Genomic DNA, 15,814 nt, shown 5'->3' on the forward strand with positions numbered 1-15,814 from the left:
CCTGTTTTTGTCTCCTCCCCGGCAACTCTTCGCGCTTGAGTTTCCCCCACCATTCGGCTGCGTAGACGAACGCGACGCTGATAACATGGCGTGGCCGCCGCACCCGCGCATACCTACTTTCAGCATTAGTTGCTGCAACTTATCGGTGCACATACACTGGGCATTGCTTTCAGGACAGGTCCACTTACCGACTCCCGGGGGGAGGAGGCTGGTGGTTGGGGTAGGGGAGGATTCAGCAGAGAGGAGACGAAAAAGTGCTGGCACCGCGCAAGGGCTGTGGCCAACGCGTTTCCTCCTCTCCCTTCTTCTTTCTGATGTTTCATTAATTATACGGGCACCAGGTTAGCTAAATCCTGTGGTTTAACGTCTCGAAACGACACTGTGGGTTACGAGGGACACCTTAGTGAAGATCTCCGGACTACGACCACCTGCAGCGTTTCTTTAACGGGCAGATAAATCTAGGTACGTGAGCGTTCTTGTAGTTCGCCCCCATCTCGTGCTCCGCAGCATAGAACACCGTAGCCACGGGGACCAAATTGCTGTGCTTTACTTTGGCACTTTCGCTGCACGAAACGAGGTGGTTGCGGGTATCTTGTACTTTTGTCGCTTCGCTGTTTACGGCCCGAATATCTGAAAGAGAAATACCTATAGCGTCCTTTTTTCTGAACTTCTGTTTGTAGTAACGCCCGAAAATCATTTCGCACCTTACGCTATCCGGCCTATCTCAGTACGTGTCCTTTGGTTTAGAACGCGAGGCAGGTGATATGTCATCGACAGTGGTAGCACGAGGAATGTCGCCGAAGCCTATTACGTTTCGACAGTGGGACTTGTTTTTGCCCCCTTATCAAAAAGTTGGCTCCTGCAGCGACATCGCTTGTTCTACCACTGTAAGCCACTTCTAGCCTCCACCTTCCCGTGAACTTCTCTCTTGTGTTGGACACATTAAGACCGCTTGTAAAATGACCTGTTGCAGAGGCAAGCAATAATTGTGCACCTGAATGAATACGGCTTCGCGGTTTCTTCTCTTCTGCAACGTTCAAGCTCTAATACTTACCTGTGTAGAAATTAGTTTGCAAAGCATAGGTGGCGTGATAGACTGGTATCGCATTTGCAGAAAACCGCACCTGAATCCATGGTTAAACCTGTTGCTCGCTCAGGCACCCACACCGACTGAAAAGCTCGCAATCTCCACACGACGCGCATTCACGACAGCCCGGTATTCTATAGGATGAGGAAAGCTCGAGAGGAGATCGCTTTCCGCCACAGCGCATCACGTCACAACGCCGCGGGCTTCCGCAACGAACATTCCGCGTCAGCGTTGCTTTTTTGGAACGTTGAGTAGAATGGCAAAACACAAACGCTCTGTGCATTGTTCATGCGTGTGTCCGTCTACATAGGGTCGCGTGCGTGTTTCTTTTAGCCCGCAAATTTATTTGCACGTCCTTTCGAAGTGCTCGAGGAAACGTTTTATGCTTCTCGCGGTTTCGCCAGGCGATAGCGAATGCATGCAGGTCGTCTGAAGAATCTGGGCGCAATGAAAGCAAGTAATAAGCGACGCCGACTAGAAAAGAGATTGCAGGAAAGACGTTTGTTTGTGTTACGTGTGCTAAAATGGCTTCAGTAAGTATCAATCAACTTGCTCAAGAAAGAAATCGTACGGGAAATATCCACAGTTATTGTGAACGTGAGCTAGTAGCCGAACGCTTGAAGAAAAGAATTCGCTTTATCAAAGAAATGGTGCGCGTCACGACAGGTGGTTGCTTCAGCGAGGGCATTTAAGTTGTGTTTGTTGTTTCATTGCGTGTTTTCGTGTATCCATTAACTAGCACATGTCTAAGGGTTGCATCGGTGGACACCACGTGTGTCTCAAACATCCATGACAGTCGGCGTCAATTAAGGAGGCAGTGGCGTTCGGCTGAGAACGCGTCCCACTAACTCTGCAGTGGAGAGGATGTCCTAAAGGTGAAATCGGCCGGCATAGCTTCCGCCAACCGTCTCAGCTTGGCCTTGGCCTTTGTACCCTCCGCAGATCACTTACACCATACGACGCGTGGGCCGAACCGTATCGGAGCCGCGCGGACAGAGCTACTATAGGACGCACCGGCACGCTAGGATATAAGACGCACGCTCACCTCACTCTCCTAGCGCGCGCTTAATTGCGTTACCTCCAACTTTGGACGCGCGGGAAGACTGTGCGCATGAAGTCAACATTGTTCTCGAATCACCCTCGCACACTTTCGCCTTGCAACCCCGGCACATGCACGGCGTGCCTTGGACTTCATGTGGAACATCACGGTGACGGCTAAAATTCGCCTGGAGTGTCCGTATATATAGTAGCTACCGCAATGAAAGTCACCTTGAGTTACCACTGTGGACACTTTCGTTGTCTCAATCCGTGCAAACGCCCGAATTATCCTATGCAGTTTTACTTTATTAATTGTAGTAGCCGATGGGACGATAACCTGGGTTACTATATGAGGGAATGCAAATATTGCGGGAAAGTGTTAGTAACTATAAGAGTGATTACAATTTCTGTACATGGTTGTACGAAATCTGACGCGATGCTACTCTGCCATTCGTTGTGGCTACTGTTTCCACCACTCGTGAATGTTTTTGTGTCTCTTCAAGGTAAACTCACGGAACCCATGCCATGGCACTGCCGAATTTTATTAGGCAGCATTCAATAGCGTCCATGTACAGAGTCAGCGTTGCAAATCGGTTACCTCCATTCCAACACTCTGGAAGCATACGAAATTCAACGACTGTGCAAAACAACAACGGCACTTAAGGAAGTACGAAAGGAAAAATGTAGAACTGGACACGTCGTTCCCATCGCAACAGATTGTCGTCAGCAGACATTCCTCTCTGACCGTAGTTCACACAACTACCTTCCTTGTCAATGGTTGCCAAGCCTTTTGTGTGGCGCGTGACTGAACTGGACAGACTGCCTTGTTCTGGAGCTTCTATTTTGCTTCCGTTGATGTCATCTTTGTCGCATAACTTCATCACCGGCGCACATCAGAACCTATCCAAATCTATGAAACAAAGAACCACATTGTTGACGCTTTCTTAATTGCATCCAAACGATGTTATTTTTTTTCATTTTCGCTTTTTTTCACAACCTAAACTTACGCGCGAACTCAAAAAGAAAAACTGATTGTGGCGTCCGTCGCCGTTGAGAGTACTGACTGCCTCCGCCATTCGGCCCAACAGCAGCTCAGGGAGGGTATTCTGTAAGAGTCCACCTAGTGGACTGTCCATTTCGGCCGCTGCTGATTGGATGCAGCTGTACGAGAGAGGAGAAGACGAGAGGCCCTAGCCAATCAGCAGCGGGCGAAATGGACAGTCCACTAGGTGGACTCTTACAGAATACCCCCGCCCCCTGGTAATCCGCGAAGTGGCCCAGATACATTTTACACATACAGTAGCTGTAACGCAGGTAACCACACCATTACAAGGCCGTTAACATCTTGCGATGGAGCAAATTCAATAACCTAAGGATTATCAATTGCATAAGTGCAATGCTTCCAGCCTAACTGCAAATGTGTTCAGTTCATTGATTGACGCTAAAGCACCAGTGCGCCTGCGCACCAGATGACTGCGCTAAACAGCGGGAACTCTGAAGTGAGCATGACGGCCAGACAGAGCACCACTATGAGGAGCACAACCGTGACGAGGGTGATCTGTAGGCGCTTCCGATCAGAGCGAAGCAGTATCGCGGGTGGCTTGAGCGGCGCCTTCATCCGGGTCTCGTACCCCAATATGGCGTCTCTCGCTCCTGGCCAGGCATGTGGGCCTTCGAGGCGGTACTTGTAGTTAAGCCTGGGAGCCCGGACCGCGGCGAAGAACAGCCACGGGTCAGTGTAGAGCATGCGACGGAAGTTGGGCCTAACGCCTATCGTGGTCGCGAGGTCCCGTATGTAGGTGACCGAATCGACCATCATAGCGTGACGAGGTGAAGGCACGAAGAATCTCCGCTCGTTGTTCATCTTCATCACGAGTTCGGCGAGCATGGTGTTCGACGTAGGCAGCGTCAGCTTGTCTGTGAAGACCTGGACGGCGTAGCGGGACTGCATCTCGGAAATCATCAACATGCATGCGTTGACGTCAACGAACCCGATGAATGCGACGCGAGGGTATTCGGGGGGAAATATTCGGTGATAGAGCAAGGGAAAGTTCTTGTCTCGACTAAGCACGCTCGAGGCGAAAGGTACGTCGTTCTTGTAACCCGTGGCGAAGATCACTAGGTCCGCGGGCACCTCGGCGCTGTCCATGATGACGCCAAGCTCCGTGAAGGCTTCGATCTCTCCGCGGAACTTGACTTGTCCGTTCAGCACCTTCTCCGGCAAAGTGCTGTTGATGACCGCATATTGAGCCAGTAACTGGTGCTGCGGCTCGAGGCCCAGGGCCTTATGGTTGAAGGCGCGGTTCGCGATTAACTGCATGTACCACGAGCTTAGTCTCGTCGGTAGGTACTCGTACATGAACATGTGCAGCTGGTTCAAGAAGACGACGTCGATGGGAACGCCGCCGCAGTGACGTGGCACGACCCAGTTGGCTCTTCGTATGCTGAGAAAGACCTGCCAGGAATAAATAGCATTATTTGTCAGCGAAAAGAATTGGCGGAACGATTATATAGGGTAGTGATGGGCAAGTTGCAACGTTTAGCTTTTGTTCACCGGTGCCTAGCACTGCGCTATAATATGACCAAGCATCAGCCCCTTCCCGCTCAACCAAATAGTGCTCGTAAATAATTTCGCAGCTGTTGTAAATAAAAATTTCGTCGCGGAAAATTCTGTTGCTCAAGTGACTGGCAACCTAAATGAACATTCATTAACTTGATAAAGCTTATTCGCACGGGCACTGCTGTACTGACATCGATAAACGGAGTAATATAATAATGTAGTTGAGTATTATTAGAACCACTTTTTGAAGTAAGAAACCGTGGAATTATATTATATAGATCTCTGAATGGCAGTCATGTCTGCCGATGTTTTCATTATTTGGTTCAATTCAAAACGACACTCACCCTCAAACACGAATTCTGTGACAGCTTGCTGAAAAACCCTGGCTACATGGCTACGACTATTACATAGATACATGACCTCCATGCTGCCTAAAGTTATCCCTACAGATAAATTCAAAGTTTCCTTACCACTTCAGCGACGTCGGCCATGTCAACGGCGATGTCGACTGCCGAGTTGCCGAAACCGACGATCACCACCCTCTTTCCACGAATGCTGTCGTCGGTGTACTTGTATTCTCTCGAGTGCATTACCCGGCCCTTGAACTTGCTCCTTCCCGCAATAACTGGCACCGACGGTATGGCGTGGTGTCCTGTGCAGATCATCACCCTGTCGAAGCTCTCTTCGAACTCCTCGCCTGTCTCCAAATTGCGCACCCTCAACGTCAGGTCTTCGCTCAGGTCGACGACCTTGTGCCTGAAACGGATTCGAGGCGTCACCCTGAAGTGGTCTGCATAGTCCCGGATGTACTGGAGCATTTTCTTGTGCCCCAGGAAGATCGGCCAGTCCTTGTTCGGCGGAAAGTCGCTGTAGACGCACATCTCCTTGCTGGTATTGCAGACCGTGAACCGCATCACTGTGCCGGCGTCGAAGACATCCTCGTGTTCTTGGTCGCGGTACCACCACAGACCTCCGGAGTTCGAGGCCGCTTCGAAACAGACGACGTCGAGGTTCTCTTCGAGGCATGCCTTGACGGCGGTGATGCCCGCGCATCCGGCCCCGATGACTGCGACCCTCATCGCAGAACCCTGGCAAGCCAACGCGCCTGACGACAGGCCTAGGAAGCTAGTCTTGGGGACATCGAACTTTGGCGTCCCTAATATAGAGACAACGGCTTACTCCACGAAAGTGGCAAGCTTAACGAAGTCGCTCGCAAAAGAGTTTTTCTATTTTTCCGTGACACTAGATTTCAGTGTATCAATTATAACACCGGTTGTTTGAAGGTATCCTACAGCCGCAGAACGGCGATAGCAAGTGTAACGTTCTCCTTCACAAGAAACCTGGCGGCGGGCCTAAGACCTTTCAAGGCATGGGATTGCCAACTCAATGAGCCACAGGTGTTGTTGTCAAGGCGTCGCAAACACGTCTTTTTTGACGGCCTGCTCACAGACGATGGGAGATGCAGCGCATTCGTCCACAAGAAGCTTGTCGACAGACCCTTCAGATCCTGGGATTCGGCAAGTAGAATACTGAACTGCCAAAAGATGAAAGCTTCGCTGTGCGAATGTCTTCAACGCAGAGCACTAGGACCTAACGTAAACGATTCCACGAGAAACCTATGCAGAAGCTATTCGTTGGAGTTTTTGTCTAACTGCCGCCGCTTCTGTACGTACTCTTGCCGAAGAACACACTTTGGACGCCTCGCTTGTCGTCTACCTGAGACGAAGCAGCTACAGCGCACAGGAACTCGCGACCCGCAGCATGTACGAGAGTCTGCGAGTCGCGCCCACGCATGACGGGGAAAGGTGGTCTCGCAGACACTGCAGTTATAATCCCCGCGTTCTGTCGCAAAGCTTGAACGAGCGGGCGCTGTCGCCGGCAAGAAAAAAGAAGGGCGTATCCGTTCTTCTTTTCCTTGTTTGCCTGTTCTCTCCTGGAGTGAGCCAATTTTCTTTCTTTTTTCTTTCCTTGCGTCCCCTCGGAGTCGCGGCTGCAGGTTTCACATGGAGGAAGCTCGTTGCCATTCGTCTCATGTTTCTTTCACGCGCAGAGCAGGTCCGAGGCGCCATGACAGAGTAGTTTTGTGGGAATGTATTCGGCGAACGGGCAGAATCTGCATCCACTCGAGCGTTGATGCCACTGGAACCGATTCGCAACGCTAGCGGCTTCATGTTCTTGTCGACCTTCAAGTGGATCCCTACATTTTTTTTTGTTGTTCGCTTGCTTTCCGTCGTCCCCATCGTTCGCTGTCCAGGAAGCGATCAACCGGCAATAACGTCACAGCCAGTTGAACACCAACGGTTGCTACCCTTTGAGAGGAATACGATTGGGGGAGGGGGGGGGGGGAGCAAGTGTGCCGGTTCTGTTGATTGATGCACCATCTGCTGGAGGACTCATTTAATGAGTCGCACTTTTCTTCAAAGTTCGAAAAATGCGAAAATGCGAGAAGTTTCCATAACTACATGCAAGAAGTTTCTGTAACTTTCCTTGTGTTTCTTTCCCGAGAAATATAACAATGATCAATCTTCCAGAAGCACTTATACGTAGTGACTTAGTTCAAGAAACGTCGTGGTCGTTCCGTACAAAGTCGCTACTCCTTTTCCGATACGATTGGTTATGCTGATGACGTCACTAACATGTAGGTCGCTGATTTGGTTTTGGGCCCTCCTGCCTTTGTCATTTATGCAAAGCATGGCATAAAACTGGCTTTTATTTATTCGCATATCTCATCTCATTTTCCAGGATGCGCACGAATACTTTTACGTCGATCGGCATATGCGTAGAACTCAGTCCAGAAAACCTCGTGCTGCCTTAGCGCTGAATGGTCGTGCTGCTTTTCTTAGGCACGTTTTAAGAATGGCTGTCCTGATTCCGTTTCATAGATAAAGGTCGTGCGTTCGTGTTTTTTTACTTGCTCTCTTTGTATGGTAGAATATGGGGAAAAGGAAAGACGTGCCATTGGCGCCGGACTACAGGGACAGCGACGAACGGATATAGAAAGGAGGGGAGAGGGGCGTGCATGATTGTCCCTCATAGAATGCCGCGTAAGATCGTCTGCAGAAACACTTGCCAGACACTTTAGTCGCAACCAAATAACTCCTACCTCAAAACCCCTTTCCCTTGTGCGAAGCTCGCACGTACGACGCCCTTGCATAGCATTCACGAGACTTTCGCCCCCCCCTTTTCAAGGAAGGAAACAACGTCAAACTCCAAGCAGCATATGCGAATAGTTTCGTTCGCAAATCTGATGTTCTTTCTCTGCTGAACGTCGGCTGTCTTTCTGAGAATAATGTCTACGAGAACCACGCCCTGGCCGCGGCACCGATATGAGAGATCGATTTGCTATGCAACAAGCCGGCGAAAGCAAGCGGCGGGCTAACTCATCCGTAGCAGCCTTGACTCATTCAACGCCAAGTGTGGCATCGAGTCTCGCGTTCCCGTTACAAGTACCGCGAGTAAGCTAGCTGCCGAGGTAATCGCCAGCCACGCTTTGTATGTGGCGCCTTCGTCGTTACTACTCTTTTGTGACTTGGCTATGACTCCGCACGGCTCACGAAAGACTCGTTCCTTCCCACTCTCTCTCTCTCTCTATCTGTCTCTATCTGTCCTTCTATACGTGCAGCACAGTAGTTGAGCGCAGGCAAAACAGAAAAAGTGTGATTGGGGGGAGGGGGGCGGGTATTTTGAATGCACAAAGTAATCGACTTGAGGCGTCTATTCAAAAGCTCATGGACGCAGTGCCTCGTGCGTCTTGGGATTCAAGTGACGTTTCGAAAGCGCAAGCCTCTCGGATAAACTGCCACAAGGCTGCATCCACTTGCGTTTCCGCTACGATGTCTCCCAGTGTAACAAAAGCATTTCCTTGAAATTTGGTATTAGTCCGTGACCCGGTCGCACTCTTGCGTTGTGTGCTGTTCGTGTCCACGACCCTCAAGTTTACGACTCGAGTGATTAAAGTGCGCAGTGTTCCTATCTCTCTTTCTTTGTGCTGACTGCACGGACTCGCAAGTTCTTTCAATCTGTGACAGCACTGCAGTGAACTTGACAGACGAGCGTATACATCGTCAAGCTGCCGGCATGTGCTAAACCTCCCCGCGGATCTTCAATGTGGGACGTCAGGCTCAAGCGGGCGGAGAATAATTAGCATCCACCGGAACGACGCAGGAGCCGCCGCCGTGCGACCCGGTAGGGTAAAAGTTGTTCGACTGCGTTCCAACGCCTCGATGTGGGTCGCCACGGGCATAACCTTGCGTCCCCGGCTCCGAGACAGGGAGCTAATTGCCGATAATTGCAAATTATGCGTATGCGGGTGCAACTCGAGACGGGGCTAACCCATCCGCTGGCGGCCGTGTTTCAACGCTTCGGGGTTGCGCGTTGTCATTGTCTGATCTTTAATTGCCATCGGGTGGTGGATGCCTTCGCTTTGTTTGCTGGGTAGCTTTTACCGCGCTGGTATTTCGTCGTTGTTAATGTACGGTCAGCCGTTCATCGAGGCCCGATCGCTTTGTGTCGCTTGTGCCGGTGGTGGGATACTGTCGCAGGACCTACTCCCACACGGTGGCCTGTTTGTATTGTCTGTAGCGCGAGACGCGTATTGATAAGAGTACACAGACAGGAGCAGCCAAGTAGACGTCCACCGATTAAGAACTCTATCCGCTCGTCAAAGAATTATGCCCCATTGGAGTAGACGTGGGTACGGTCTCATCTGTGCGTTCAACAAACAGGTCTACGTGGCCTGATCGCATACTGTAAGTCTGCGACAGCTGCACACAGTGCGACCGTCATCCTTCTTGTGTTTTCTGCTGCATCGGAGTCACCACGACCCGATTCGTTAATCAGCTGCCACCAAGACCTCGTCTACTGTCGCACTCCCATGCCAGACCGCCGAAGCAAATCGCACGCACCCTCAGCCTTTGCCCTTTCGACCTGTGCCGCACTCGCTCACTCATGGATTGTAAAGTTCTGTACATACCTGTATATAGTGCGCACAGTTTTCTAACAACATCCTATTTTGTACATAGTTTCTAGTACACTGTAGCGAAAGAAACAACGGAAAGTTACAAAGGTCCGAAGAGCAGAAAAATGGGCGAGGGCCCCCGATATTTGCCGAATTCGACTGTCATAATAAGATGCGAGGCATAACTGAGCCAAGTTGCCTGGCAACTTCATTTACAGTTTTGTACAGTGTATTATATAGGCCTGAAACAGGTTGCGCTCCCTCATAAGTGCAACAAGTCGCTGCGTCAACGAGGCCATTCATTTCCTGTGATGTATTCAGTGGCAAGGCAGATTGTGGAATGGGGTCTTGCGGCAAGTTCCCAGAGAACGGTCAATAATGTTTCCGAGTTTCGGACATAGTACATGATCCCTTCTGTACGATTACGGACGGGCAAAATTTAATTTCGGCGTCCTAGTAAACGTCGAATTTATTATGCAGGCACTCGATGGTCCGATCGACAGCTCCATGAGAGCTTTGGACACTCAGCACGCGTTGTCGCGTTTGTAAAGGGACGATTAATGTAGTTGGCAAAGAGGCGGTGTCCGAACCCACGCCCCAGTGACGGTTTTTTTCTGGGTAACAGAGCCAGAACTCGAAGATTATGTTTTTGCTGATCGCATACAGCGAAATCTATTCAGAAGACGGAAACGACGTCATAGACGCCATGTTTTAGGCGCTACCGCCTGTTGAGGGTGCTGCCTAGGCATGCTTAGCCTTAAGATGGAGCTTAAAAGTGGTTGGTTCAAACAAAACATAATATAACTTTCTATCTGACTGATAACGCGTAGCGGCGAGTTGACAGAATGCTCTAAGTTTACGTTGGTTTCGCACATAAGCTTTGCCCGATAACTACGCCAAAGTGTTGTGTGTTAGGTTTGTTTGTAATCTTATTTACAATGCGAAGATTACTCGCACTGTGGTCAACAAGTCATCTGCGGAGAAAGGCGAGCATACCCTTCAACAAACGTTCTTTTTTTAATTAGACGTAGGAGTAGCTAAACGCTTGCGATATGTAGTGCTGTACAATCATGCTTTAATCGACGCCCTTATGCTTTATATGGTGGACGAGGCTAGAAGTGAGCTGTACTGTACGTTTGGACCGTGCGTGAATTTAGTATACGTAGAGGACTCTTTGCACCAGTAGGTGGGGACTAGGAACTCTAAATGGCATTTAGTTTGCGGCTCTGACCGAAGTCCAGGAAACTCTCCATTACAGTGATGTTATGTTTATTAGTTTCGTTATAGCACTGTTAAGCGATTGTTTTATTTTATTATTAATTTATTTATTTTCTTGCTATATATGCCATAGAGAAACGGAGCAGTCGAGGTGCCCTATACCTGAATGTTTCCTCAGGAGCTCATGAATTAAATATTGCTTTTATGCCGATTCCGGCTCGCTACCGTACGCGGTCGCAAAGACACTGTTCATCGCTTGGCATAGATTTCACTTTCAGAAGATTCCCAGTCGTATTGGTACGACTGGAAATGAGGCAGCCAACCGGCTGGCGATTGATGCTCAGTCCTCGAATGTGATGACTCATCTGCAATACTTCCAGTGAAGCCAGACGCGTTATACGTAAGCCTTGGTTAGACGCTATCTGAAGATATGGGCTTTAAGGAGCAAAATTTGCTGTATAGAGTCGACCATACTCTACAGTTTGCTGTGAACATAAAAATTGACCGTACATTAGATACCATTCTTCAGCGTTTACCACTGAACGTGGCCTACACGTACACCTCGCTGTTTTGCACCAAACAAACAAACAAACAAACAAACAAACAAACAAACAAACAAACAAACAAACAAACAAACAAAAAGAACCCCCAACTACGCCTACTGCGACACCCCAGACGCCTTTGTGGAGAACTTGCTGTTATTCTGCCCGCAACATGACGAACGGCGAATCCATTTTCGAGATAAATTGATCCACTTGCACAGAGGTGAATTCTCCATTACGAAAGTATTGGCCCATGGTCACGTCCTGCTAAAGAGAGGGGTGCCTTGACAACCCTACGGTATTTTCTGGCAGACAGCAGTATGATTAATATTATGTTAACCGCAGATTTTTTATTAACTCTACATGAATGGAGTGTTTAATGGATGGACTACTTTTATTTCTCGCTTGGGCGGTCACACGAACACGTGGCCCGGGTTACTTGCAAACGACATTCGTGTGTTATGCGTATAGCAGTGTTTTTATTGCACAATGGGGGGGGGGGGGCACAGTTTTTTCTCTTTTTTGCAGTTATTTCCTTTAGACTACGTATATTTGTGCGCTTGTGAATACGTGTGCGTATATCTCAACTGTGTATTGGAGTAGCCTGCTCCAACGTCGCCTATATACCGTCCCATCGATGTGCTGTTCGTAAACAACGACAACAAAACGTGTATAACGGAACATGATAATGCTGCGATCATTACTATTCCCAACAGCCGGTACCCAATCTTGTATGCCAACGTCTCTTGGCGTATACTCGTGTCAACAAACGAAACGAAAAATCGCGAACCGCGCACAACCGCGAAACAACATCTTGAGTGCACGGTGCATGACCTAGCGTCGGTTCGCGCGGCCGTCCCATTTCCAAAGGTCTTTCCAATGTGTCAGTCAAAGGCGAGAGAGTGCGCGCACAGTTCCGAGCCGGCACGTCAATTACAGTCGCACACACGTTTGACGTCAATTACAATCGAAGCGGGTGCAAGCGCGACCTGGCGGGCTCCTGTGACGCATTACGGCAGCGATAATTTGCGAGTGCCCGGCTCCACTGACAGCACTAAGCGGGAACCGCCGATTGACGGTGGGCAATAACAACGAGGCTTGCGGTTTTCGAAAGTAGTGCAACCCGCGGCCGGCGGCATTTGCCACCGAATAGGATGTTGGCGAATGGCCCGGATGACTGACGGGCAAAACGCAGCGCTCACTGTCAGTCGGCCAGCCACTCCGAGAGGTCCTAAAGGCTTATGCGGCGCCACTGGTATAAATTGATCGGCGTTCTTTCTTACTTCTTTATTTTACGTTCTCCCCCCGCTCCCCCTCTTATTTTCTTTTTCAATTCATCATCCTCCGCTTTCTTCCTCAAGTAAATTTCAAAAGGCATTCTGTTGGTTGTACCTTGTGGTGCGACGGGTATCACCAATAGGTATGAAATTTCGCTAAGTGTAAGAGTGCGAAGATTATGAACGCATTTCTAGCGGGTAAATGCAAGCACCGACATATATAGTCCACGTGACTAAAAAAAAAAAAAAGAAAAGACATCAAACTAGGTTGCACAAGGTATAAGATATAAGCGATCAAAGCAGATGTGGATCGCTACGACCGCTAATGTTTTTGCCTCCCTGACTTTTGAAAGTGTGCATTGTTGAGATTAGAGTTACGAAACAAAATGGCGTTTATTCCTGACGGTATACCGATGCTCGATGAACAAAGAAACGCCGTGCTGGAGAGACTAGCATGATTGCAGACGGATAAGTGGTACTAGCGATGCGAGTTGATCGACAAACTGTAGTTTTTCTGTTTATTTTTTTTATTTTTCCCTGTCACAACGGAGCATTTTCATGCAGATCGGTATTGGACTGAGCAATCACATATCTTGATTACCAGGCAGATGCATCATATCAGAAAGCGGTATCTTGTACCCCATACGGCAGTTGACATCTTACTGTCCATGAACATATTCAGAAATTTCGTACGTGATTGTGCACCCCTAATTGATTGATTAATTGATTGACTTTTTCATTGATTTCAAGAAAACAACAGCGCATCGCAATAATTGCTGCACCAATCGCCTAAGCTATACTGCATGGAGACAATGTTCTGCGAGTGTTATTGCTAGGCCGACTCTGATGCAAATCTCATTGACTTAGCGTTGCTACACCTCGCGTCGTATGTGGTGAGTTGCACGAGCACCGCACCCGGTGCTTATATTAAAGGGGTGTTTACTGTAGATTATCTTTCTTTGATAAACTTGCTCTCCGACCCACTTCGTTATCGCTTATGCGATTGCAGAACGTCGGGAGATGTTGCGGCCAGCATTTCCATTGTAATTAAGACCAAGAAGTCAATGAACAGCAAACCGATAACATCTTCCCACTGTATCTGTCCCATGTATACAAGTATATAGCCTTCATTTTGAACTCGATTTGCGAAGCATCGTTTGCCGTTTAACTACGTAATCATTATCGTAGAAGAAGCGTTTAAATAAAATTGAGGGCACCCTTTTCTGTTTCTTTTTCTATCTTCTTTTTTGTTCTGTTGTTTTGCGAGAAAAGAAACACCTTGCAGAAGGTCAAGCTCTAGTTTGTGTGCTCCCGCAGCTAGTAGATGTTGACTGCTTTTGTTCAAGCCTCCTTTCCGCGCTCGCAGGTTCCTATTGGACCCAAGGGCCGCGTCATCAAGGACTGCGAGTGGAGGTATAGGCACGCGAACGTGGTAAGTACGCCACCTGTTTCCCTCTTTCCGCTACTGCGATCAAGACGAATCATTGCATTCCTGACAGAACGATTGAGATGTGTCACTGCACATGTACCGCATCCACTCGCGATAACGGCCCGACCTTGTGTGGTGTCGCGTTTTCTAGAGATGGAGCTGTTTGTTCCCTTTGTGCCCCTAGCTGTGGCCTCGGTTCTCAGCCGCAGATTTTATGGGCGCTTAGCTGGCTTAGAGTTATTTTGATGCGCGCTATATACCGCTTATGTCGTAAGCTTTCCGGGGTACCGTTTGTAATGTGTTGTTGCTGTTTGTTGTTTACGAACTGCGACAGGGAAATCTGGCTACTTAAGAGCCCCCTATCCCAGAATCGTAGCTTAACAACACAAAAAGCACTGGAGGCGAGAGCAACATAAATTTATTTAAAAAAATGAAATTATCGCAGGCTTTGGTCATCGCTCATAAAGTAAACACACTACATGCACTCTACAAAAATAGCAATAATTTGGCATAAAGCTGCAAATTTATGCAAATGATTGTTAATGCAGAGTCGCCGCATGATATCTGTCACAATCGCAAGTGTACTCTCTGTTCATGTCGAAATAGTTCGAAGCAAAGTGTCAGTGACACTTTATCAAATTGTCAGTGACACGACAAAGTCGTCATGGCGTTACCATGAGGCAAAAATTACGTCACCCAAGTAGCACTATTCACAAGAAACTATAATGAGGTCACTGCGCGTATAGAGTCAACAATTTGAGAAGTAGCTAAGAACCGCGCGACGTCTGATGCAACGGGAAATATCAGTATCGACGTATATAGCAGTAAGCAAAAACGTGAATACGGATTTGGAAAAAAAGACACAGGTATAGTCTACAGCGAACGCAGATCATATTCTAGTGAAATTAAAAGAAAAATGTGGAGAGGCGGAGTTGGGCAGGTCATATAATGCACAACGTAGGTGACCGATTGTCTACTAGAATGGCACAGTGGTTTATTTATAGTGCTGCTTTAACCACGGCACAGGATGAAACCGCAGCTTCGAATCCCTGCCTTATCGGCGGCATTCTAGTGGCATCTGTACGCCGAACTTTCGGTGCATGTTGTCGCTCAATTCGTGCTACGTGAAAGTGTTTTCCCGAGCGTGAAAGAAGCCCGCGAATACACGCAAGGTGTCTCGACCGGCCAGTCGCGCGGCAATTTTGCGTGCATTTGCGGACTTCTTTCACGCTCGAAAAAATACTTTTATGTAGCACGTATTGAGCAACAGGAAGCTGTATCGGGAGTTCATCATCATCATCATCATCGTCGTCGTCGTCATCATTATCATCATCTTTCATGCCGCTTTACAATTTTCTCATTGACACTTTTTATCTAATTAAAACACTTGAGACGTTGATTAACTAATTAGGACTACTCATCTAACTAGGCGGAATGACACAAATAATCTGAATATCTCCAAGCGATGGCAAACAACATTACCTTCGTTCTGTCCAGCTACGTGGCATTCGCATATTTTTAAACTCTGGCTAAAGTTAGCTGGGACACCCTGTTCCGGGGTCCCGTTAGCCAACGGGACCCCGGAACTTTCTCCGCTCATGTATGGCCCAAATTTTCTTAGCTCTGCGCCGCATATCTTCCCCCGAGACAAGCAGTAACTAAAGGCGCTAGCAGCTCTCCGTATAAAGGCGTCACGTTGCGCATAT

The 15,814-nt window shown here is 48.5% G+C and overlaps 2 protein-coding genes across 4 annotated transcripts in view; one reads left to right on the forward strand and one right to left on the reverse strand.

The window, feature by feature from the left end:
- LOC126539419 (uncharacterized) overlaps positions 1-6,500 on the reverse strand; it is a 16,152-nt gene extending 9,652 nt beyond the window's left edge. Inside the window, exons 1-2 of the mRNA XM_050186241.3 lie at positions 5,156-6,500; positions 3,592-4,580 (exon numbers count right to left, since the gene is read on the reverse strand). Coding sequence (XP_050042198.2) covers positions 3,592-4,580; positions 5,156-5,764 — 1,598 coding nt within the window. The 5' untranslated portion in view covers positions 5,765-6,500. The remainder of the gene's footprint in view (positions 1-3,591; positions 4,581-5,155) is intronic.
- Positions 1-15,814, forward strand: part of LOC126539421 (uncharacterized) — a 168,270-nt gene that overhangs the window by 116,375 nt on the left and 36,081 nt on the right. For all 3 annotated transcript variants that reach the window (XM_055075366.2, XM_072285670.1, XM_055075367.2), the window contains one exon: positions 14,046-14,111. In XM_055075366.2, coding sequence (XP_054931341.1) covers positions 14,046-14,111 — 66 coding nt within the window. The remainder of the gene's footprint in view (positions 1-14,045; positions 14,112-15,814) is intronic.

This window comes from Dermacentor andersoni, chromosome 11, assembly GCF_023375885.2.
Source record: "Dermacentor andersoni chromosome 11, qqDerAnde1_hic_scaffold, whole genome shotgun sequence".
NCBI lineage: Eukaryota > Metazoa > Arthropoda > Arachnida > Ixodida > Ixodidae > Dermacentor > Dermacentor andersoni.